Here is a 25710-nt window from a genome sequence, read left to right on the forward strand (position 1 = left end):
GGTTTACAGAGTTTTATCTACCTCACAGGGAGGCTTACTGGACAAATGTATATCAGATTGCTTGTCTTGGAAGTTTTTTAATACGTATGATAAATAGCAACAATGTCTCCTTTCTTTAAGTTCTACTTTACACATCTCTGCTGCATGTTACAGAGTGATAGATATCAGAGTTATTCAAGCAAGAACACATAACACAGCTATAAATGCCTGCAGAATGGACCTACTCTATCTTCCCTCAAGGCATCATCTTTTGCAGGCAATGTAGAATAATTGCAAATGCAATGCCATTATATTAATTTCTGTGAGCATTTAAGTACCCAATCAGAAAAAAATGAATGTGTGTCTGTGGAGTGCTTTATGAGTAGAGAGGACAATGCCTCAGACCTTTCAACCTCATCAAAAGCATAACACAAGAGAGCCTACTGTATATTATGTTAGTATCTGTGCAGGGTCTGTTCTATCTTTGTCATCTGGCCTCATTCTTAGTTTTGTAAATGGACTAAAAAATGACTGATGTGAAAAAATATAATAAAGTAAGGAACAAAACAAGAGAGATTCTCGATATCAAAACCTAAACAAGGATTGAGTGTTGAGAATGTGATAAGGAATAAATGGCTCTTTATCAGTGTTTTGCGGGAGGCTCCCCTCCTCATAGTCACATGAAGCCTTTCATCCGCACTGATGATCAGAAACTGAAATTAGTCATTGTTCGAGCTTCAGAGCAGAAAAGAAACTGGAAATATTCTAGGAAACCAGGGTCAGCAGCTTTATTTAGGCCATGGCATTGAGGTGAAATGTCTTTTTAGTTGATGAGTGCAGAAACTCAAAATGTGGTAAGTTATGTATTCTTAAAATGTGCTTTAAGAACTGTACTGTTTGTTCACCTCTGCGAAAAAGGCAATTAATTCAAGCTGTTCTTATGGGAAAAAAGTTATGGGGAAGAATTAATAAACTTAACCTCTTTGTTATTTCTTAAAGGAGCTGAGTAGCATTTTGTGAAAAATGCTTAGTCATTATTTGGTAATGATTAAAATAAGAAGTTAGCTGAAAGGTGACATATCATGCAAAATTGACTTTTTAATGGTTCTCTACCTGAAATATGTTTCCCTGGCATGTCTACAAACCCCCCGAAAATGAAAAAAATCCATTCTGCCTCTGTTCTGATTTCTCCACCTTTCTGTAAATGTGTGCTGAAACGAGCCGTTTCAGTTTTCAGTGTTTTTGTTACGTCACAACAATATCCGGTCTTTAACGGAAGTCAGAGCTCGGAGCTTGTTCAGCCCATAGACTGTATAAAATACAACTCAACCCCTCCTCCTTTTTTCATTACCTGCACACGTGTGCTAACAAGGAGCTTAGGAGGGAGGCATGCTAGTTGTAGGCTGTCTTAATAAACACAAAGGTCGGTTTTACTCCCCACGTCTGCAGATTTGAAGATCTAGTGGATGATTTGTATTTTTCATGGGAAAGTGCTAGCGCTAGTTAGCATAGCCACATAGCTACATGTTCGTAGCTGTGTACCAAGACACACGTCGACATACTGACAAATAAAACAACAAGAAACACTAAATCTGTGACCAATCATTCAGAAAGGTCCTGCTGCAGGTGCCTCTCCGTCAGTATCAGATTCTAGATCAAATTCAGAGGGTTGAAGTAACGCAGGTATATTCAGCCAACATGTAAACATTAGATCAACATGCTGGAGAGCCGAGGCCACATCCACATCCTGAGGGGGCGTGGTCAGAGAGAAAACAGACTGTTCTGAGCAGGGCTGAAAAAGAGAGTTTTTCAGGCATGCCAAAATCTGATTTCAAAGTGTTTTAAAGACATGTTTTGGAGACCTCTTAGACCAATATATTTTGATGAAAAAGAGTGTAATATGTCACCTTTAAATGCAAGCTTAGCCTAGGGCAAGGCCTGTCAACAAAGGGACATGGACATGGATTATGAATGTGCACATTTGGTTTACTAAATGATTAAACATCTGCACCCTGGCTGGTCAGCGTAATAATGACCAGTGGTTTCAACCAATTACTTTGATTTTTATTATTGTAGGACTGTTGTGTCCAATATGTAGCAAAGCCCCCTGCCTCAAGACGGGGCTGTAGCTCAGGTTATTGTCAAAATGCAATGATGCTGTACTGTCTGATGTAAATAAGCAAAGACAGCGGATGGGATGTCATACCACAGAGTGGTTTGGAAGTATTTTGATCTAGAAAATGGATATAAAGTTATATATAGGCTATATTTGGTTAAACTGACTATAACCACTCAACCAGAGCAGAGAGGCACGAGGACGTTAACCTGCAAGGAGGACTGACTTGGCAGTTTAGATTCTTTATGACAGTTTAGAAATTGAGACTTAGCAGTAAAATTGAGCTTATCTCCCAAAGTGTTGGCAATATGCCATGCAATTTTTGCTCATAAGGTTTTTCTTATGAAAAAAAGTCCAGATATACTTGATAGGTGCTTTTATAAGTTTAAATTGAACAATGCTTTTAGCATTTTATTGAGCAAAAAGGCACATCATGCATCTAGAAGGAGATTTAGACTGCAAGCATCTTTAACAAAAAATTATGTATCCCAGTGTCAAACCTGTGAGCTCCGAAAAGCCCCCCACATGGATTTCAATTTGTCGTATGATTTTCTCCAAAAGATAAACTTATAATGGACATTGTGTCCATAACTTAGTCTACTACTGTATAGCACAGGAAGGACATGACACTTTTACATCCAAACAGCACATCCTGTTCCATTTTCTGTGCCAAAGTCTCTCTCTCTCTCTCTCTCTCTCTCTCTCTCTCTCTCTCTCTCTCTCTCTCTCTCTCTCTCTCTCTCTCTGTGTATTACTCTCTCTCTTTTCCTCTTCCCTCTCTCTTTCTCTCACACACACACAAATACAAAAACACCCAGAAACTCATACTGTTTGTCAATAAATGTCAGGCCTAGTGCATTCTCATTATGCATTCACTCCTCCTGCTTTTTCAATCAGCTGCACACACACACACCCACACACACGCACACACAGGTACATTTTGGTAAAAAGTTTGACACAGGATCAATGTAGTACTAGTAACTGTGAATCATTACAGAACGTTACAATGGAAAGTCTCAATATGACAGACTACATAAGAAAATCAGCAAGAATCAGGAAAATCATGTTGAGTCTTTTTGTTCAGTTGATGTCTGCACTAATGTAGCCAATTTGTAAATGTGTGTGCTTGTGTACAAGTGTGTGTGTACCCTTGCACGTGATAGACCATGTGGCCATGTACAGTTTGTATGTGTGTCTATCTGTTGTGCAGTTGAGTGTCAGTCATCTGTTTCTCTATTTTAGTCCCGAGTTTGTTTTCTTTTGTGTGTGATTTAGTGTGTGAGTATGTGTGTGTAATCTGGCTTGTGTGAGTTTGCCTTAGATTGTGTGCACGTGTTAGGGTGTGTACGTGCATTTCTGAGTGACCTTTCCATGCTGGCCTTGCTAAATAAAGACCAAACCGTCTTTCCCCCTTTTCATATTTCGCAACTTTGCTTGGAGGTCTCACACAGTCAAACAAGTCATCTGTTTGACTATGTGTTGATTTGTGACATATCAGCTGCAGATTTTATGGTCATTTTATGGCCCACACATGTACTTTTCAATCAGATGGTCCAGTTCTGTTTCTAATTGTCATTCCCGTTCTGGCTATGCTTTGACTTTTTCTAAGAAGCATACTGCTAATAGAGTTTTTACAGCAGAGCCTGATGCTGCCTGTGACGATTTTTGGTTCTCAATTCTTGCTTTACCAACACCAGGGGGCACAATCATTCGCCAGGGTTTATATCCATGACAAACATCAAAGTAATTATGCCCAAGGGGAAAATGCAGAAATGAGCCTCATTTATAATTCAATGCTGAGGCTTTTCAAAAACAATTTTGAACAAGTCATCACTTTACCGACGGAAAAAAACGCAATGCTTTTATTTAACACATCTTTTGTGCTGATTTCTGAATTACTTTTGTGTCCTTAAGTCTGACTGTATAAAACAGTCACAGCGACATCATCAATTGGAGTCTGAAGAGTTGATATGAAGCCAAATGACTGTGGTCGCCATATTAGAAATGCTGACCCCAACGGACTTTCTGCTAATCTAGAAATTGGCACAGGGGTAGAGTTGAGGCCACAGCCTGCACACCTGTGAGTCAAATCAGCCACACCCCTAATTGAACCTAATGACAAGAAGCAAATGGCCAAAGCCAGACACACACTCACTGCCACAGTGTTTCAAGGATTTCTACAGTACATGCGTCTTCCCTGCTGAGTTGGTACCTTTTGGTACCTTTTTTGTACCAGGCTGTAAACATATTAGATTCTGCTGTAACATTGGACATTTTAATCAGGAGACATTCCAAAGCAAAGTATGTCCTTGTGGTTGAACATAACTTTAAATTCTGACCAATCAATCAGTCTTAATGGAAGAAAACATTCAGAAAACAGTTAAAATTGAGCACAATTTGTTTAACATGGCTCAACATGGGATCAGAGTCTACAGGTAAACAATGTCAAATTGGTTTGCTGAGTGTGGCTGAGGTTAGCAGAGCTATTACCACCGGTCTTTGGTCACCCAGCAGGTAAACATGCATACGCCTGTGTTGACTTCTTTGCTGGTTGGATGGTTGTACGCCAGTTTAACCAGACACAGCCTACATACAACTTTATCTCCATTTTCTAGATCAAAATCCTGCCAAACTGCAGTGTGCCTTGTTTATATCTAAGTAGCAAAATACTATACCATCATGACAGTATTATTTAGAGCTACAGCCCTGGCTAGTGGTGGGTGGCTTTGCCACAGCTTAAACACAACAAATGACCTGAATTTCAGGCCTACTAAAAATATTACTAAATGATTTAACTGATTTGTACTTGTTGTGATGACTAGCAAGGATGACAATTTTTAATCATATATAAACTAAATGTGCACATCCATAGTTAAAATATTGGACCTAAAGGGGTTTTCTTGACCTTTGAAACCAGCTTTAAGTGGACACTTGAAGAACTGCATTTTTTTTGCATCTCCACATCTTGTTCATTTTTCAACACTGGAGGTTGCTGCTTGATTCAAATACAATCATCTACATGACCACATACATTGTCATTGGAAAAATATTGCCTCCTTTCACCTGAAAACCTCATAAATCTGAAGAGTTAAGAAAAACCCCTGCACAATAAAAATGTTACTGTTCATAACAATATCTCTGAAATAGTCTAAAAACAAAGCAAAAAAACTAAACAATTTTGGTATTATTAGTGTTTTAATGTGTTTTATTGATTAATTTAATACTTTGTGCTATAGTTTATAACTGGATGTAATTTGCTGTAAATACATTGTCATGGGGGAAATTATGATTCAGTAACTCAGTTCAACTGAACTTTTTTCAAGGGTAGTTAGTGCTTAAAACTTTGACACTGAAATGATTGTACCATGCAAATTCCATACTTTTAGCTCAAGAAGATGTCCCTCTTTTTCTGTTGGGCTGCTGCAAATGTGCACATGTCATCCCCAGTCATGGTCAATTTAAGTCAGGAAGAATTATCTTGTCAAATCAACTGTGTCAACAAACATCCACAAAATAGAGTGAAGAAGAGGAAACAAACACTCGACCTGAAACAATGACATAAGCCTGAAAAACTCTTTGTGGATTAGTAATAAGTACACTAATAAATAATACAAACATCCAAAAATATCTGCAGAGGCAGAAAGAGCTTTGTAACATCTCAAAGGCAGTGATTCATCTGGAAATATATGGTATGTATTATTAAATGTATGGAGTGTTTGTTATCTCTCGCTGAATGAGAAGTTTGTTGACCAAAGTGAGAGCAACTGTTGCCACAGTAATCGTTAAAGCAGAGCTGAACAAACAATAAAGAACTATACGACAGACCCAGATTTCATTTCTTTTAACAAGTCCTTGAAGCAATATATTCTTATTTTATCAAAACACTCACACAGAGAAACACACGCCTAGTATTGAGCACCGCTCTGTTAAACAGCCTCTGTCTCCTAAAGTGATTTGAATCATTATCGCTTATGCCCCTCTAAAAATGACGTTTTTATCAGAATTCTCACAAAGCGAGGGCTTTTGAGTGCCCCACCTTCAATAGGGAGAGAGACTGTGAGTGTGTGTTGTGACTCTCATTTCTCTTCCTTCCTCTTGGGTGTTTTCAACAGCCAAATTACAGAGTGAAGAAATCTATCCACAGTTATAACGTGGAGGAGATTGGAAATGGAAAATGTTTCACACTGGAACGCCCTCCAAACACATCCATATTCATACAGAGGAGTGCTACATCCATCATGAATTTGAAAATTAAACTTAATGTGTGTGTGTGTGTGTGTGTGTTTCTGGGGACAGCCATCCTTGTGTGGTAGCTTGTGTGTGCTTTTTTTGAATTCTCGAGGCTACTATCATGTGCGAATGAGAATCTAATGAGTGCATAGTGCTTCATGTGAGTCGGACTCTCTTCATCCTTTCTCTCTGGAGGGTCCACTGCCACCGTTCTGTCCTGCTTTATATTCCAGCTGAGGTTGGAGAATCAGGAGCTTAGGGATGCTATGTCTGTATGATTATACAACATTGTAAACACACACCTCAAGGCCTCCAACACCAGGCTCTGATAAGTTATCTATTCACCTCGGCCTGCACCTCAAATCACAGCTTAGCCATGAATATGGAAATGTAACCGTGAGGACACGCAGGTGAAGCTTCACATGGATGGTGTGCGTGTGTATTTGAGAGGGAAAAACAGGACAGAGAAATTCTCAAACTACCCATCAGCATAAATCAATTACAATTCACCACAGGCCTGCTAACCTCAAATATAACAAGCTGTCACAACAAGTGTGTGTGTGTGAGCCGGTTTCATGACTGGAATAAAGTATGTGACACTTGGTGGGAGATAACACATTCAGCATGTGAATTTATTTGTGTATGTGTATGAGTGTGTGTGTGTGCATATGTGATATTTAGCAACATGCTCTAATTCCTTATAGACTTCCTCTGTGTTTGTTGGCAGCAGGCAACATTATGCTGCCTCTGCTGCGTCCTACTTCTCATGTCCCCCTGTGATAGGACATTTCCCAATGACATCTTGAACCTCCATCAGCCCACCATGTTATGGACTATTTCCTGGAGTTGTGTTGCCTTTTTCTTTTGCTATTTTTTATAATGGCTGGAAATTGCTTCGGATTGCTCTCGGGTTCAACATGTTAGCCAGAAAAACATCATTCTGTTAATTCTCTCATATTTGTGAAATAACTTGTTGGCAACGCTCTTCCTGGAAATGTTTTCTCCTCCTCTCTGCCCTGATTTCATATCAATATATGAAACAAACGAAGCGGGAAGTGAGTCATACGTTTTCAAGTAGCTTTATTTCCAAACTGGAGATGGCGTGATGACAAATGGGGGATAGATGATTGTAAAGCTCAGACCATGCATTTTGGTCCAAACACTGTAGAAGAAGAGACAATACAGGCGCTTTCAGGGGAAAAGATGGTGATCAAGAGGCGGATTATTGCACCTGTCACCTTTAAGCCATAAATCATACTTTTCTTAAATAAACAAAGCAGCAGTCTCACCACTTAAAGCCATGGTTTGGTGAAGTTTGAGCAGCATTACGAGTCGTATTTTCTGAACACAGTCATGAATCCATGACCGTGTGGCTATTTTTGTTATAATTACTTTGCTTAAGCTGTTTGTGTTTCAGGAGAGAAAAATAACCATTTCAGACAAGGACATGAAACAGAGGTATGGGTGCAAGCAGCTCTTACTCTACACAATTTTCTTCTTATTGGTTATTTGGATCTCTAAGCGCTGGGTATAGTATGGATTGTAGCCTTAATGTCCTGCACAAAGCCTGCAAATCATCCAACTGAAACTGGCTTTGGGTGCAATTGACATTTTCACGATCGATTTCTCTTTTAGGAAAAGTTTGACAACACTGGTGAGGCGAGTTTTTTTCCTGCTGCAGAATGCTTGATAATTTCTACATCCATGAATGTGCTTGACTAAACTTTTTTTTCCTTACCAGAACTACATGATACAATGATGATAGATGTTGCACTGTAGTTTCTGCATTATGCACAAAAACTCAAGGCTTGTGTGCTTTCAATTCAACACAAATCACATCTCCCCTCAAGCTCAAACGTAGCTCAATCTCTCAAAGCAACTTCTTCAAGATATTAAAAATCTGTACAGTGTTCTCGCTCTTTGATCGGTTCCACTTTAAGAACAAAAAGCACAGTAACTGAACAATAAATAGATAACAGACAGTTCAACAAGCACAAAAAGTTTGAAATAAATAATACAGTGTTTTCAATCTCTGCCTCCCGTCACAAACATCAAATATAAAGTTCACTTAAAGCAACATAGAGCCGGATATCACTGAGTCAGGCTGGTGTCCTGTAAGGCTCTTTGGTCCCTTGAGGGTGATCAATAAAAAGCCATTTACTAAATATCACTGTTAAACACTGACTTTAGGTTCAGTAAGACTGTCTAAACATGGAGTTATACTTCTCCTTCTCCTTGACATTCATATGACAGACAGAAAAGCAAGGCCTGCACCCAAAAATCTGCTCTCCTTCCTTCTTAATCTTACAGTAGATCTGTAGTGCACAGCAGCCAGAGAAGGCACTGACACTCTACAGAAAATAACATTAGGTCAACACACACGCAGTCTCTCATGCACACACGCAGTCACACAGGTCAGCAGAATTAGACAATTAGCAAACTGAAGAGTTACTGCTGACAGCCCTTGTCCCATTGAGTCAATAAGCCTGTGTGGTGTTCACAGTTACAGACACATTTTTTGTCCTCTCTTTGTCGAGGAAGCAGACACAGTCTCTTGGTGAGAAAAATAAATGTGCTATTCATTCTCTCGCCTCTCAGAGAGAAGCCCAAATGTGCCGTGTAGAGGTCCACCACAGGCAAGGATGTGCCGGAGGCGTCTGTGAGGAGTGACTCAGCCAAGTGATTCTTGAAAAAAAAACACACATATCAGGGGTAACATTACACAAATCTGTCCTTTTGAGTCAATGTAAATGTCTACCTGCTGAGAAAATAATGTTCACATGTTAGATCAGGTTTTTCAGTCTTCTTGATGCACCTCCCATTGAGTTCTGTGAGTAACCTCTGAAGCACGTTCAAGAGGCTTCAACAAGTTTTCTGTCACTGAAATGTCGAAATACTGAAGCATTAGTCTGCTCCATCCAGAGTTAAAATCAGGAAACAGGGTTCACAAGGTGTCTTCAACATCTCGGCTAACCCAAGGGATGTGCTTTTAAGTCCCAAATCCAGCAGACTTTAGCTCAGCATATGCTTCACGAAATGTCAAATCCCAATGTGTCATACCAAACAACCTGAGTGTCCCTTGTGACCCACACCCTGCCGAGAGCGAGGTGTCTGACGCGAGGAGCTCTCCACATAAAAAGCTCAGTTTGAAAGGGCGCCCTTGTCTGTGCTATCACATTTGAGATTGTCAGAAAAACCTTCTCTTGTTGTTGCTCATTTTAGATAAAAATCGAGAGACACATGTTTGCCCTGCAGCTGAGGCAAATTAAGACTGCAGACGTAAGAAATCACCACCACCCTTTTTGTGCTCTTTATAGATAAGTAAAAGGCCCTCGGCTCACTGGAATCAAAGGTTACTTATCCTTCTTTTTTCTACCAGTTTTCTTTCCCTATCAATTCTGAAGTCATAAACAATTGCACAACTGTATACATTTAACATTCTGTATTTACTTTCTTTAAGGACATTTCTCTTGTGATTCTCTTGTGAGTTTTCCATTCTTCAATATGAAATAAAGATCAAATTTGATTTCAAATCTTAGTGAGTGCTAAACCCTTTAGTGTTCCACACTGCCTCTATTCAGTGTCCTATTTTTGCCCCACACCCTGTAACAATGTCTGTGTGTCTGTATCAGTTGGAAGTTGGAATTTCACAGTGCAAGTTTTCTGTTTGCTCACACTGTGGCTGTAAAAGAGAGGCTTTCAGTTCTAGATTTTCTGCTGGAATTTTCACTGGTTAACGTGCTTTTTTATATGAGCCCTTTAAATGTGATCTGAAAATATGAAATGGTCAGTTATCTATGCTGCAGGAAAAGATGTTTGTGTCTACTACTAAAAGAAAGTCCCCTTCGTGCTTCTGCAGAGTATCTTCTTAAAGGCCTTTCTAAAGTCTTTGTTGAAGATGGTGTATATGACGGGGTTGAGCGAGGAGTTGCAGTACCCAATCCAGAAGAAAAACTTAAAGAGAGGATCAGGGATGGCACAGGTATCTGGACACACTGCCTGCAGAGAGTAAGAGAAGAAAAACGGGAACCAGCACACCACAAAGACCCCGATGACCACCGCCAGCACAAAGGTGAAACGCTTCTCTCTGTTCACCATCGCTTTCCGCCTCGCTGCTCCAGGGTTGTTCTCTGTTTTTGACTTCCTCCCAGGCACCAGCCGAGCCCCCTTTGACGTGGCCATCATGTCCCGGTAACGCTTGACCGATGCCGGGGAGTGAACCCCCCCTCCTGCAGGTGACCCTGGCATACTGGTGCTGCCTCGGCCTCCTCCGTGGCTGTGTTCCATATCGCTGTCTGTGCTAGAGCTGTCGCCGTTGTTATTGTCAGGTTTTTTTTTCCCCTGCTTGACCTTCTTGTTCTTCTTCTTCTCCTCCTTTTTGGTTTTGGCAGGGGCAGGCACAGAAGAGGGGGTTGAGGGGGCATGGGCAGAGGTGTCCTGGGAGGCTGTGACAGGAGTCATAGGTAGAGATGGGGATGGGGGCTGCAGGAGATTATTGGTGGTGGGATTCTGGGAAGTTTGGGTCTCTCCTGAAGGAGGAGAGGTGTTTATGGCGAGGCTGGGGGGTCTGTCATTGCAGTTTTTGGTTGATGATGGAGGTGTGCTTTCTTCACCATCCTTTCCATTGGCTTGGACATGTTTTGGAGGCTGACTTGGCGTAGCAGATCCAACCCCATCCTTCCTTGGCTCTCCTGGGGGGCAGCGAGTTCTTTGCTTGGCGATTTGGTAGATTCTGACATAGACCAGGATCATGATGAGGCAGGGAGCAAAGAAGGAGCCGATGGTGGAGTAGAGGATGTACCAGCGCTCATCATTCAGCTGGCACTGAGGTCCTCGCTCACTGCCCAGGTCCCCTCCCTCACTTTTGTTCAGAGAGAGCAGAGGAGGGAAGGAGATGATGGCAGAGATGAGCCACACCACCACAATGGCGGCTTTGATGCGCTTGGGAGTCCGCTGACGGCCGTAGGTGACCCTGGAGATGGACAGGTAGCGGTCTAAGGAGATGGCGCATAGGTGCACGATGGAGGAGGTGCAAAAGAGCACGTCCAGCGCCAGGTAGATCTCACACCACAGAGATTTAAAGTACCAGTAGCCAAGCAGCTCATTGGCCAGAGAAAAGGGGATAACGAGAGTGGCCACTAAAATATCCGCAGCAGCCAGAGACACTAAGAAGAGATTCTGCGGACCTCGGAGGGAGCGGCTGGTCAGGACGGCGATGATGACCATGACGTTTCCTACGATGGTGAAAGCGGCCATAAGGGTGATGGCGGTGGCGAAGGCCGCCGTGGCCTCAGGAGAGTAGGGGGCGAGCTTCAGAATGCTTTGGTTACAGGGGATGGAGGCTCCGGAGCCGCTCGCGCTGCTGTTCCAGCCGTTTAGCTCCAGCGAGCAGCCACTGTCCGGACCCGAGGCCATGCTGGGTTAGATCTCCAGGAGGCTTTATGGGTTAAAAATATGTTGATGTCACTGGTTGTGATTTTATGGTAAAACGCATTTCATACTCTTAAAAATTGGGACATAGAATGATGGTACTTTGTACAATAACCTGTGTTAACAATAAATTACAATAAATATAATATTTACCTTAGTTTGCTCTTGTTTTCTCTCCGCGTTGATTCCAAACGTTAGCTCCCTTGCATTCTCCACGCCAAGTTTTCCAAGTCCATTTTAAGCCCAAAACAGTCCGGGGGCTGTGCGTCAGGACGCGGATCAATGCTTTTTAATTAACTAGGCGTGCCACTCTGTCGGTTACACCATATCCAATAGGAGAATTAAATGGTTTTGATGTTGGCTGTTGTGCGTCAGCCTTTACTATAGAGCCAAAAGAACAAAAACTTATTTTACGCACAAAGTTGATCCCTTTTGCATCAGTGAATTAGTAAGATGGGAGGATTTGAGTTATAATTATCTAATATGGTAAATGTGTAATCGAATACAGCAAAATTGAATTGAATATACAATATTAGATCAGAGTTAATAATCTTGGCACGTGTGCGATCTCCGTGCGTCCTCGTTTAGAGTCGCGCGTCTGCCTGACTGTCCTACACAAAAACAACAACAATTGGAAAGGTGAATTCAAAATAAAATATGCAATATTTACATCGATTTACTAATAAAAAGAGATACCAGTCTTTCCCTGTGAAGAACAACCGCACAGATGAAAGCGTTTCCAGTCAAAGGAAAAGGAGAAAAGTCAAAGTTAACATCGAGCTCTCCAGCCCTGCGCGTGAAGCCAGATATGTTGTCAAAACGCGCCTTTTCTTCAATTGAAAAATGATCCCTGCAGAACAGTTTCAGTCTATGAGTCTCAGGACTTCTTTCACGGTCCTTTTTGCGCTTTTGTCTCCACTGAAGTTCATCGTTGTGCCATGTTCCAGCCTCTCCGCTGGCGCACATCACAAGCGTCCTCACAGAGGCGCAGTAGCATCCTCACTGGTGAGCAGGACCTCAGCACGAAATCTAATAAAGTAGGGGTGCCTCCCATCTCCCTCCTGCGCTTCTTTTTCGACCTGCTGATGTCATTCTGGGGCTGCAGGCGTCATGGGATGCTTGCTCTCTCTATCCTTGTAGACCTCTCTCTCGCTTTTCCCTCCCTCTTATGATAAATCCACACCAAAGCGGATCGGCCAGCAGTCACAGCAGGAAAGACTTGTTGGGTGGCACTGGTGAGGTGTCAGGCTAAGAGGATAGAAATAAAACCATTTGCTTTACAGTAAACTCCATTTCAGGGACCCAAAGCAGCTTGATCAATCAATCAATCAATCAATCAATCAATCAATCAATCAATCAATCAATCAATCAATCAATCAATCAATCAACCAATCAATCAATCAATCAATCAATCAATCAATCAATCAATCAATCAATCAATCGATCAATCGATCATCATCATCGTCATCATTATCATCATCATCATCATCATCATGATCATCATCATCATCATCATCATCATCATCATCATCATCATCAATCATCATCAGCACCATGGTTTTGTCTTTACCGATTTCTCTCCAGTCCAGGCAGATAGCTGTTCATCAATGAGTCTGGTTCTGCACAAGGTTTCTGCCTGATTTTTCTTCTTTTCACCAGTTACAAAATGCTTGCTCATGGTGGATGAATCATCATCATAATCAACATCTATGTCTTTTACCTCTCTTCCTATATCCCACTTCCTCTGGCCATCCAGTAAAGCAGGTAGCTGTCCTCCTATCAGTCTGATTCTGCTTGAGGTGTCTGCCTGGAAAGTAGAGGTTGTCTTTCTTATTATTAACAGCTTACTAGTTGTGAATTGTCATCATGATGATGATGATGATGATGATGATGATGATGATGATGATGATGATCATGATCATCATCATCATCATCATCATTTTTCTAACCATCCCTCTAACCCTCTTTCTCTGCTCTGCTCTCTGCTCACTTCAAAATGCTGAAGAGTAAATATAGAGGAACAGATATGGCTGAATAATGTTTTTCATTTTAAAAGCAGTATTATCTGTAATTCTCCAAGTTTGCTCATCACACCAGTTAATATTTTCAGTCAGAAATACAACTACAGTATTTTAGCCAGAGGTAAGATTTGTGTTGAGTTTTTATATTTATGTATTTGTCAAGGTTTTTTTTGTGGTAGCCTCACTCGTTAAGCTTTCCTGTAGGCCTATATGTTTTTATGACATTGTTGTTCTATTTTTTTTCAATAAAACTGTATTAAAAACCCTTGGTGACATTTTTCAGTGTTGTAAATTAAATAAATATATCATGCTGTTAGTTTTGAAACATGTCCAAATGTCTTCACAGTACAAACTTCTGAGGAATGTTAATAAAGAGCTGACTCTAAGCTTTTCGAGATAAGTATAATCTTTGTAATGCACAAAAAGTCCCAAACTTTTGGAAAATTCGAATAAAACAAGAGTCTTCCCCCTTGCAGTGTTAAATTAGTGATGCATTAAACGGTAGGTGGCCTCTAAATGAATATTTCACATAAATAATACATTCTCGTAGTTTACAGATTTTGCATACAAACCCTTTACTGCACAGAAACCGTTAATTATAACCATTAAATAAAAGTTGTAGTAAAATGAAGTATTTCCTCATGAGTTATATTATACAGTCTGCTCATGCTCACAGCTGCCTGCACTTTGTTACCTTCCACCTCAGCTCAGTGTGCAGGGTACAGGGCAGGGCTACGAGGCACTTGCTTTCTGTGCTCATGCATTTACATCATCACTTGACTTCCATTTAAATACCTCTGCAATATGCAGCCTGAAACACTTCCTGCCTGAAGATGCAAACATGATCCACTGGATCCCTCATTATAACTGAGATCTAGTGTTTAGTGTTCAATTATGGGGTAAAAACCTACATCCGGCTGGTTCTTTTTAATAAGCCCTAATTTAAACAGAGGCAGAGTTTGTCCATGCATGTAGGTGGACTGTGTGAAACAAACAACACACATTCTGAAGCCTATACACATGCAAACACACAATCTTATGAATGGTGTGTGGGTAGGTGGGCCTGTTTGCGTGTTTTGTTGTGTCATCCCCCACACACAGTGCTGCTGCTTTAATGAGAGAGAAGCACAGTGAGCCACCCATGGAATTACAATCCTCTGTGATTGTGTGACCTGAAGCCACAGACAATAATGGTTGTACATTTTTCGCTCCACGCTACACATTCTAAATATAAAGGCAAAGCGAATAAAGCTTTTAGTGGGAGCGAGCACTCCAATCAAGTGTCTCTGTTTCCATGGGTGAACCGTGCTTAGTAACACGCTGGAAATGCATTCTGGGGGAGAGGGGTGTGTCACTAATGCCAAGGTTACAGAGATTGAGAAGCAAACAGCGTTCAGTGCACAGTACATCACTTCTGAAGTGCTTGTTGTGTATAGAGAATGTAATGTACAAACCTGTGTGCACACACACCCAGCACAGATACACACCAGCCTGGAGGAAATCCTGCCGTCATGCATCATGCACTGTGGATCAGTAATTCTTTGTTTGACATCCAGACTGAAGAAAGTTTGCTGCTCTTGATGCAGGTAAAGGGCACCTGCTCTTCCAGCAAACTTTACTTGCTTTGTAAAAGTTTTATTAACGTCTCTTGGTGTTGTAAGATCGACAAAAACAAAGAAGTGGAGATAAAGAGTCTCAAATGAGTTCAACATTACAGCATACTGCAGGGTTGTGGTGGGAGTCTCTGCACATTATGGGTCAGGTCCAAATCAATTATAGTACAGTACCTGCCCTTTGGATGCCTCCACTTTCAACTTTTTCTTGAGTAATTGGTTGGGGTCTGCCTGTTTTCTGTGTGTGAGGGTGTTCCTGTAAATCTACCTTTGTCAGGACCTCTGAAGTTTGAAAACTGACAGATTTGAAAAGTGAGAATGTTTTGACCCACAGGTGTCTAAAGCTTGATTTCAAAGTTACAACTGGAGTGAAGTTTAAGTTAAGTTGAGGGTATGAGTTGATCTGGAACTATAGGGTTGAGGTTGTAACCTTATTGACCTTCTCTTTAGAAGAAGTAACTGTTTGTCACAGGCTGCATTTCAATGTGAGGATATCAACTCGACCGTGATTTTTTTTCTCTCAGGTTGATTACTTGAATGTGCTTAAAGCTTTAAAAATGTAGTTATGCATAAGTTTAGACTAAGGAAAAAGTGTGTGTATCTGATTGTGTCCACAATCTGCCAATAATAACAATGGGCGCTCCTCAGTGCTTCTGCAGTGATTTTCCTGATTCCATATGTAATTTTTGCAGCTTTTGTCTGCGCCTGCAGTCTTCTTCTTTAGTTCCTTCATATCATATATAATTATCTCGCTTACATAATCATACACATCTCTCATATCATCTCATAGCACTTTTCTCCAACTGGGATTTCTTGATTGAGTGACACCATATTCAGGTGTGAATACCAACACTATAAATAACTACAGCTAGAAGTGTGTGATCCATGTTCAAACCCCTGATCTTTTCCTCTTTTCACACCTGCAGAACAGGCACACACACACAGACACACAGACACACACACACACACACACACACACACACACACACACTGGGTACGTATTTCCTCAGCCTAATGCAATATGATTGATCCTGACACTAGTTTAATCTGGCTGCGGAGTGTGAGTAACGGTGAGTCTGTTTCCATTAAGGAGCCAGACAACTGAAAAGGGAGCGAATACAACCAGCGAGATGAAAAAGCCATTCAAATGAAGGTGAGGTGGAACAGTCTGCTGCCTGAGATAAATAAATGACCAAGTGAAATGACACCAAAATTCATTTAGATGTGTAAATAGTACTGATAGGGAGAGTGTGTGCTCTGTGTTATCTTGGTAATAGAAAGGTGGCCACAGCTAACAGACAGTCTGCTGGCGTCATCTGCTGGAGAAGTCTGGATTATCCTGAATTGAAGTCATTTGAAAAATCGTCACCAGGTGGCACTGTCTCACTGCAAACCAGTGGCAAGTGATTCTAATCACACTTTACTGGTGGGGAAAAGGCTGATTTCATTTTTGAAACAACCTACAGCGAAAGAAGACATATATTTTGAGCCTCTGGTTATAAAAATATTACTGTAAAATATAATTTTAATGAACCCAGTTACAATCAAAAGTTGTGGATTTAAAATACTCGAAGGAAGGTTGTGCATAAAGTTCAATAACTTAACCAAACCCAAGTTTTTGAAAGGTAGAAAAGTATAATATAAGACGGGGATATATTAAGAGTGTTTGAGAGGAAGGATTATAACTACATTACATCACTGTATATATCTGAAAGTAAAGGCCTCTCGTTTTTCAAACATAGATACCACAGTGCCTCTGACCATTGTGAGGCCTCACATGTGAGGGTGGACTTGTGTGTGACCACTTTTATCTGTGGGTGTGTAGAGAAGTATATCAGTGTGGGTTAAGTTTATGTATGTTTTGATATGTGCTCACCACCAAAAAGCTTGTTCTTTAGTATGTATATGTGTGTACTGTTATATATATATTCGTACGCAGGTATATCTATACATCTATATCTGTCTCTCTCTTTCTGTGTATATATACATATATATGTATATGTGTGTATATAAATACAAATATATATATACACACATAAACACACATATATGTACATATATACCTGTATATATGTGAATATATATATACACACATAAACACACATATATGTATATATATACCTGTATATATGTGAATATGTATATATATATAAACAGAATACAAAGAGAGCGAAAGAGCGATATATGGATAAATATAAAATATATTTACACATACACATATAAATATACTTATCCATCTATCCCTCCCACTCTCTCTTTCTCTCTCTGTATAAATACTGTATATATCTATATCTATATCTATATCTGTATGTGTATGTATATTTATGTATGTTTATTCCTATATATACACATGTGTGTGTGTCTGTGTATTAATATTCACATATATATAGATATCTTTGTCCACCTTGAACAGGTTTTTCAATTAAACTATTCAACAAAGTAGTTTTCACTCTTGGTTGGAAATGCTCACAATTCATAGAATTCTTACATGTTGTCTTGAAGAGAATCAATGTATTTATTTATGTTGATCACAAGCTCAAAGGCTGGAAAGTCCAGATTTAACTTTGTATAATACATCTAAATGTTTGAATACTTTGCCTAAAATGAATTGATCAATATTGCATTCAGAGAGTAAGAATGTATTTTTGGTACTCAGAATATATCTATGCACAAACACACCATTCCTCACAATATATACCTATTTGCTTATGTACATACAAAGAAAATATTGACCTTCACAGATGAAAGCTGTAACTATCAGCTGAAAGCCTGAGCTTGATGGAAAAAAAAAATCCATTAAGATATGCCTGATTTCAAACCTAAACTTCAAATGGTGTCAACTTGATGTGACTTTGAAAGTCCAAATGAGCACAAAGCAGAACTAAAGTTATTTTTCTGGGTTTCACTTGAAGTCTCAATCAAAACTGGAAAACTCTGAGGTGGGTTTCTGTGCCCTCTGTGTGGAAAAAGGAATGCTAATGGAAGGAGGGGAAGAAGTTGAGCGTAACAGTCACGCCTGCGTACATGTTTGGGCAATGGATACATGCAAATGAGAGGAAGTGGATTATTTTAGCTATGACCAACATAAGAGTGTGGGCGGTGTTATTTGCATGAGGTGATGAGGTAGTGCTTGAAGCTTGTATTTAATGCAGTCAAAGTACTCTGACATTGCCTCCTTCCTGATTAAGTTGACTGAATTTGTTTATAAAATCAAATAAAATGTTTTTTATTGGTGTTCAAAATTAAGGGGTGTGCCGTGGGTTAGTGGAAATTTGTAAAATGGAGACCTTTAACTATGAGGAAATAAGTCATATGAGCCGTGTCTGATATCTATGTGACCTTTTGTACATTTGACAAACAGGTGTTTTTGTGATTGAATGTTAATCACTGCAGATATAATAGAAATCACAATCCAGGTCAGTGAAGAGCAATAAAAGCAGATATGCAGCATGAATCAGGAACAGATAATAGGTGTACTTATGTGGTTAAGAGTGTTTATTCTCTGTGTCTATCAGATCAAAATGTCAAACATGTTTCAGTCAGTTACATGGACTTCCCAAACTTCCTGATTACCAACAGCATTTATGGTCTTCTGGTCTTGTAGTTGTTCTCACAACTTAAGTATGTGGAAGTGAAATGTGTGTCACTGGTTGTTGAGCTCAAAAGTACTTCATACTGTAAAAACCCATTCTCTGTGGATAATCCTGCAAAATTCTCAGCAATGCAGTTTTAATACTTTCTGATTAAGCAAAAGTGGAACTAATGCAGCAAGGTCAGTGATTGAAATGATTCATTTTCAACTTTATTTTGCTGAAAAACTTAAAAAAACACTCAGGGTTGACAGCTGAGAGATTACTATCTGTCCAGAGAGACAGCGTGGGATTGAATTCTGACTGTACTTGAGTAAAATGTGTGTCACAGTGGGTGTGGAGGAAAGCCATCACACAGAGTAAATAGACTCAGTGTGTTCCATAGCATGTTTTTATTTCAGTGGAAAAAACAGCAGGAATCAGCCAAACTGTGTAGGCATAAAGTGCAGTAACAGACAGTGATCACGTCCAAACTGTCATGACAAGTTGCTGAAGTAATAAATAAAAATATAAACTCTATGTACATTATAAAAAACATAATCTTACACTTTGAATGAACATTCTCTCTCAGGATACAGAGTGATGAGACTAACTGTAGTTAGTGCATTTACATATATCAGAAAAATAAACATGTAATTTGTTCAGTATTGCTTTAGAAGGTATCACAGTGTTGTCTCATAAAAAGACACGACATATCACAGGGGTTTGATCTGTGTAGGAATGAATTTGAGTCTAAAAGGAGACAGCCCTTGTAAAAGATCAGGCACATATGTCACACAAAATAATGCACAGACAAAACCTGACAAGCAGGCGCGATTCCCCACAAGTGTTGAACGTCAGGGAAATTATGTCATAGCTGCTCCACCCTACTGGCTCAGGATCATAATAGTTCAGACTGTGGTTCTTAACAGCAGAGCTTGTAATGCCAGCTTCTGTTTGCTGTTTCGCATTTGTTGCTTTACATCAACCAGTTATGTGATGCCAGCAGCACAAATGGCTTTCTCTAAATGTACACACTTCTGAAATGTACTAGCTTTGAGAGTACAAACAGTACACATGCACACGAGTCCTGATAATCCTCAGAGTCCAGCACAATTAACTAAAAAGTACAGTCATGTTGGGCTCCTTCCCCTTAATGCGTCTCTGGGACTTCAACCCTGGCAGAGCACGTCAGTCTCAAACTGCAGCAGCTGTCCCATGAAGGCCAGGTTAGGGGAGATGACCTGACGTCGCTGCTTCACAAAGTCGAAGGCCTCGTCCAGTTTGACACGCTGCGTGTGCATGAGGTAGGCCAGGCAGATGGTAGCCGAGCGGGAGATACCTGCTTGGCAGTGCACCAGCACCCGACCTCCACTCTGCTTCACTGAGTCTGTAGGCGGAGAGGAAAAGAAAAGAGACAGAGAGAAGAAACATCAGTGTTTATGCACTTCATTTCACACCACTACCTTCCTGAAAATGTTTCAAAGACAAGAACCTAACTGGAGCATTCACCCAGAAATGAAATGTAGTCATAATACACCAAAGTTAACTCTCATGAATGCAACTTTGCCTAAACCTGGATTTAACTTTGCAAAGAAGGGGGGCAAAAGCTGCAAAAAATCTAATGTGGATAAATACATTTCTCCTGTTCAGGTTGTGCAGCATAATCCAGCTGTTGTGTAATCAGACAAGAGAACTTTTGATCCATGAGTCTAGCCTATAAAAGGATTATGGTGTACAAGCTGCTTAGAGACATTTTTCAGATATTTAGTTTCAACAAGAGTGTAAATATATAGCTCACTTAACTACAACAACAATTCACAGAGTGTTTGGTTTGTCAATCAACTTTAAAGAGGTTAAGGCCCACAGGTGGAGGGTTATAGAAGTTCACAGGAGAAACTGACCGATGAAGTTGATAGCTGTGGAGAAGCAGGCTCGGATGTCAGCAGCCAGAGTGTCCTCCACAGTGAGCCGCAGGTACTGAAACTCCCCCTCGTAGAAGTTAGGACATGTGGAGGACACATTGAGCACGGCTGTGATACCCGCTGCCATGAGGGTCTCTCTACGTGATGAGTGGATGGCACTACCCAGAAAAAGGAAGGGTAGCAGCTCCACCGGACCACCCTGTAATTGACAAAATAAAAGAGAGAGTCTGTTTAGAAGCAGGAATAATCATTTGGTTGCTGGTCTTGTAAATACTGCAGTTCACTAGTTTTATAACATTATCTTACTTGATCATATGCTGGTGTCCTCCGTCCTGTCACTGTTGGCTCTGGTTCCACTTTAGAGACGCTGGCAGAGCTGTAACAGAGCTCTGGGTAGGCCTTAGAAAATCCAGCAAATCCACCTAAATGAGGGTCAACAGTATTAGCTAAACCCAAATCTTCACTGAAATCCTTCGTAAAAATGTGATGAGTGAAAACTAATAATGATGTGGGAAACATGAAATTGAAGCTTATAAATCTGTGAGTGCGTGTTTGTCCTCAATGTTTGATTAAGGAGATGTTCACACTCATACATACAGATATAACTCCCACTATAATTAGAAAAAAATGGAAAAAAATGTATGAATGTGGATGTGATTGCTGTTTTACAATAAAATATCATTAACTAAGTTGGTTTATTTAATGTTTTCAAGAAACATTGATTTTTTTATTGTAACATTTGAATAAACACTATTCACCCTGAATTCCAAAAAAGGTAAATACTATAACGTCAGTTTTATTCTCTTTCAATATGTGACTTTTTGGTGTAATGTTAACACAAGATAATCGTATTACCTTGTACAAAGCAGATCTGCGTGTGCACTTCGTTCTGCAGTGCAGTGAGCAACATCTGGGCCACACTCTCTGTCTTCAGCTCGGACACCGAGAGACTGCTTTCATCCACCACAACCACGGGGGAAAACTCTCCTCTCTGCAGCCGGCCCACGAGCGACTTATCCGGGATGAGCCACTCCAGAGCCACCACCGAGCTCTTGGATCTTCGGCGCAGCATTGAGTTCCAGTTGACATTTCGGGACTCGCAAATGTGCGCCAAAGAAAAGTCGAGGAAAGGTCTGCAGTCCAGCACCACACACCCGGCAGAGGTGTACTGGTACCGGGGGGTCCTGAGGGTATGGACCAGCTCATTGCCAGTTATTTCCAGAGGCTCACTGCCCGAAGTCATGGCTTTAAAAGTGTAGTAAAATAATCAGAACGTAACAAAACTACTTTTTTTGATATGAGAAACAAAAAAAGTAAGAATAAAAAAATGTATCCGATTTTAGTGTATTTTTTTTTTTTATAAGGACATTGACCAGCTGGTAATGTACTTGTAAAAAATAATTAAAATGAAATACGCGAAGAGCACTTGTTGAACCCTCCGTCAGGTCTGTTAAAATCAGCTTTGATTGAGAGTTTCTCTTGTTCATTGATAACAGCTGTGGGAGGGGCGGGGTCAGCACGGACACGCCTCGTTTTCCACAGAAGGAACAACGTCAGACACGGAACGACCATATATGGACAAGTCGGCACTCCTTATATGGACACTGACGTCAAGCTTTATTTTCCTACCGCGCACGTGGCCGTTTGGGGTTATCCCGTGTTTTTGTGTTGAATGACGTTATGCTTAGAGTTAAACCAAACCGTCCCTACACAGCAGCCTCCTGAGGACAGGATGAGGGCTCAGTTTGGTTATTTGGGTTAGATTAAATCTGTTTCTGCACTGCATTCTGTTCTCTGGACCCATGCAGCTCACAGATTAAAGTGACTCTACCCCCCCTTGGTTTTGAGTTGGGGGGGAAGTAAAATGTTGCACTGATAAAATGAAATAAGATTTGAATCGGTTTGTTTGTGCTTTTCTGGGAAATCTTGAGCTTGTGTGTCTTTCAGAGCCTATTTTGTAGATGTTCCACTTTCCCCATGCATAGCTTCATAGAAAGATTTAATTTGCCTATGGAAAAACAGTAACCACTCACCATTCAACACAAAAGGCAATTCACTTGTTTGTTTTTATGTAAAGGATGAGACAGTAGAAAATGCTTTAGTTGTTGTTCATCATGTTGGTGACCTCATGCATGATTAGGAAACATTTGGATTGAAATGTAATTACACTTGTGTGCATCAGTGTGTTTTCAATGCACCACATATCTGGAACAAACTCCCTGAAAGCTGCAGGTCCACTCCAACTCTCACCTCTTTTAAATCAAAGACTAAGACTTTTTTATTTGCCACTGCCTTCCTATCTAAGCTCATTTTAACTCACTTTAAATGCAAATTTTAAATTTACTTTTAATATATTTCTAATCATCCTTTTCTTTTCTGTTTTATTATATTTGTCGTTTTAATTGTGCTCTTATATGCTTGTCTGAATGTTTCCAATGCTTTTAATGTTTTAATGTAAAGCACATTGAGTTGCCCTCCTGTATTAAATGCCCTGTACAAATAAAGTTGCCTTGCCTTGCCTTCAAATACCAACAATATACGGAAAAGAAGATTTATTTTTGCATGTTTAACTCTTGATTAACAATTAATGATATTCAGATGTTGCCTTTTTAATTGTTAATAACAATCAGAGATGAAAAACTTAAACTTGACACATTTTGTATGGGCTTTAAAGGAAGATTTTTTTTTTCTGAAGTGGGGTCATATGAGGTAGCTTCTTATCACTAATATGTGTAATACTAATGATAGGGGGATAGGGGATCCTGGTCAGCTCTGCTTCTTTGTTAGGATACCGGGTGTAGAACCGACACGGAAGCTTGGCTATACACTGCGACAGGCGGGGTTAATTTAACTATGTAATTTAGCTACTTTTACAAAAGTTCAACCCAAACAATAAAGTCAGTATAAGTGTATGCTATATTTGGGAATTCACTATTTGCAAATGCAACAGATGTTCCTTCACCACTCCAGAAAACAAAACTATTCCTTTTAGTTCATCACAAGAGAAATACATTTTGTTTTATGAAAGTTATTTTTACTTTCTACTTAGACAAATGTAGGCCAAACACAAGCTACTGTAATTCACTAGGATCTCATCAGACCTCTTTTCACCCCTAGATACTGCACACTCCCTGCCCTATTTCACAGAGGAAAACATATTTCATGTGCTGAGTGGGAGAGTCTAAATCATAAGGTGTAATCTGATGGTTTTTTGTCTGCATATCCTCATAATAACCCACATTCAAATCACTCAGCCTGCCCACAAATGTCTCCCACTCAAACCTCTGACTCCACTTTCCTCTTGTTCCCACTTCCCTTCTCCCACTCCCCTCACCGCGGCCTGCTAGTCCCAAGGCTGCACTCCCACTTTGTCGTGCTCTCTCCCTGCTGAGGCTGCAATTTCAGTCCACACACACACACACACACACACACACACACACACACACACACACACACACACACACACACACACACACACACATACACACACACACACACACACACACAAACACACACACACACACACACGCTATGGAACACAGTATATCATGGCTGTCATGGAGTGACTGAAAATGCATTTGATGTTGCCTCAACCTGTACTTTAGGCCTCAACACACACACACACACACCAACTGTATGAACACACAGTGATGAGATGACGTGATGTGTGTGTCCTTGTGTGAGGGTGTCTTGGTTTTTTGACATTCGCCTCCATCTCAGCAACCAGACAGGAAACAACATCTCACATACATCCTGTCACCATCGATGCACGCCTCAACAGCCACATTCACAAACACGCACACCCTTATACCGTATCATTACACCTCTGCTTACATTTGTCAGGGCTCATATCCCAAACTAACTATGCCTGATGTAAGTTTCTCAGAAGTTACAGAGAACCTGAGTACTGATAAGAGATTTCATGAGTAACATCCATTTCCGTTTTTAGTGACTCATACACAATTTGCTTTCATTTTCATTAATATAAATTCTTTCACAATATTTCCCATGTTTCCAAATCAGAGTCAATTTTTGGCAAACAGCTAGCCTAAAATAAATCTTGTATTTAGTAATGTTGACAGAGGCTTGAACTTTGCTTTTGGGGACAATATTGATTTGACATCGTGCCAACGCAGGAAAAAACAGCCTTTTATGTCCCTACCTTGTATTAACAGCCGTTTTCCTCTTCAGGACATGAAGCTTAAATGGCATTATTTCACTCCACTAAGTTAGGTAGAATAAATGTTGGGTACCTGAAAATAATGATAATTTTTATCACTTTTTGATAAAACAGCTACCTGTCAGACAGTAAACACTTAAAGTTTGGAGGGGAAATCTATCCACATTTCAAAGAAACAAATATGTTAAATAATCACGAGCACCATAAGCTAGCATTCAAGCCCTTCTGAGGTATAATTAGAGAAAGAACATTAACTAGGTTTTGTTTCATACTAACATTATGCTAGCAAGGATTTAGAGCTCTTCTTATTCTGTTGTGTCAAACGACTAAATGATAATATTTTCAACTTCCTTGCTAACAGTACTTGTAGGTTGTGGGATGCCATGTTTTCTGACCACAGCAAATGTGTTATCAGAGTAAAATATCAGCTAGCTTTTTGTCTAAGGCCAACATTATTCTAGCAAGGAACCCTAGCCTTTCCTAACGGTTGTCTATAAATCCTTCTAGCATAATATTAACTTGAAATAAACACCTTGCTTACATCATAGTTAGATAGTTAGTTTTATTTTCAACTCTTATCCTTACCCTTTTTAAATCTATTTATTTGAACTATTTGTACTCTTAATTTTGATGCTTTAACTTATTTT

General features: G+C 40.1%; 2 protein-coding genes across 2 annotated transcripts; both read right to left on the bottom strand.

Annotated features, from left to right (window-relative positions):
* Positions 1-7388: 7388 nt before the first annotated feature.
* adra2b (adrenoceptor alpha 2B) lies at positions 7389-12925 on the bottom strand. The gene is made up of 2 exons (XM_034691202.1): positions 11909-12925; positions 7389-11762 (listed from the first exon to the last, which is right to left on the bottom strand). Exon 2 carries the CDS (start codon positions 11738-11740, stop codon positions 10154-10156), a length of 1587 nt encoding a protein of 528 aa, XP_034547093.1. The 5' UTR covers positions 11741-11762; positions 11909-12925; the 3' UTR covers positions 7389-10153.
* A 6427-nt stretch (positions 12926-19352) lies between these two features.
* On the bottom strand, positions 19353-22355 carry dusp2 (dual specificity phosphatase 2). Its single transcript, XM_034692393.1, has 4 exons — positions 21739-22355; positions 21190-21305; positions 20863-21082; positions 19353-20348 (listed from the first exon to the last, which is right to left on the bottom strand). The coding sequence occupies exons 1-4, from the start codon at positions 22124-22126 to the stop codon at positions 20131-20133; spliced, it is 942 nt and encodes a 313-aa protein (XP_034548284.1). The 5' UTR covers positions 22127-22355; the 3' UTR covers positions 19353-20130.
* Between the last annotated feature and the right edge of the window lie 3355 nt (positions 22356-25710).

Source organism: Notolabrus celidotus, chromosome 9 (genome assembly GCF_009762535.1).
Source record: "Notolabrus celidotus isolate fNotCel1 chromosome 9, fNotCel1.pri, whole genome shotgun sequence".
NCBI classification, from domain to species: Eukaryota; Metazoa; Chordata; class Actinopteri; order Labriformes; family Labridae; genus Notolabrus; species Notolabrus celidotus.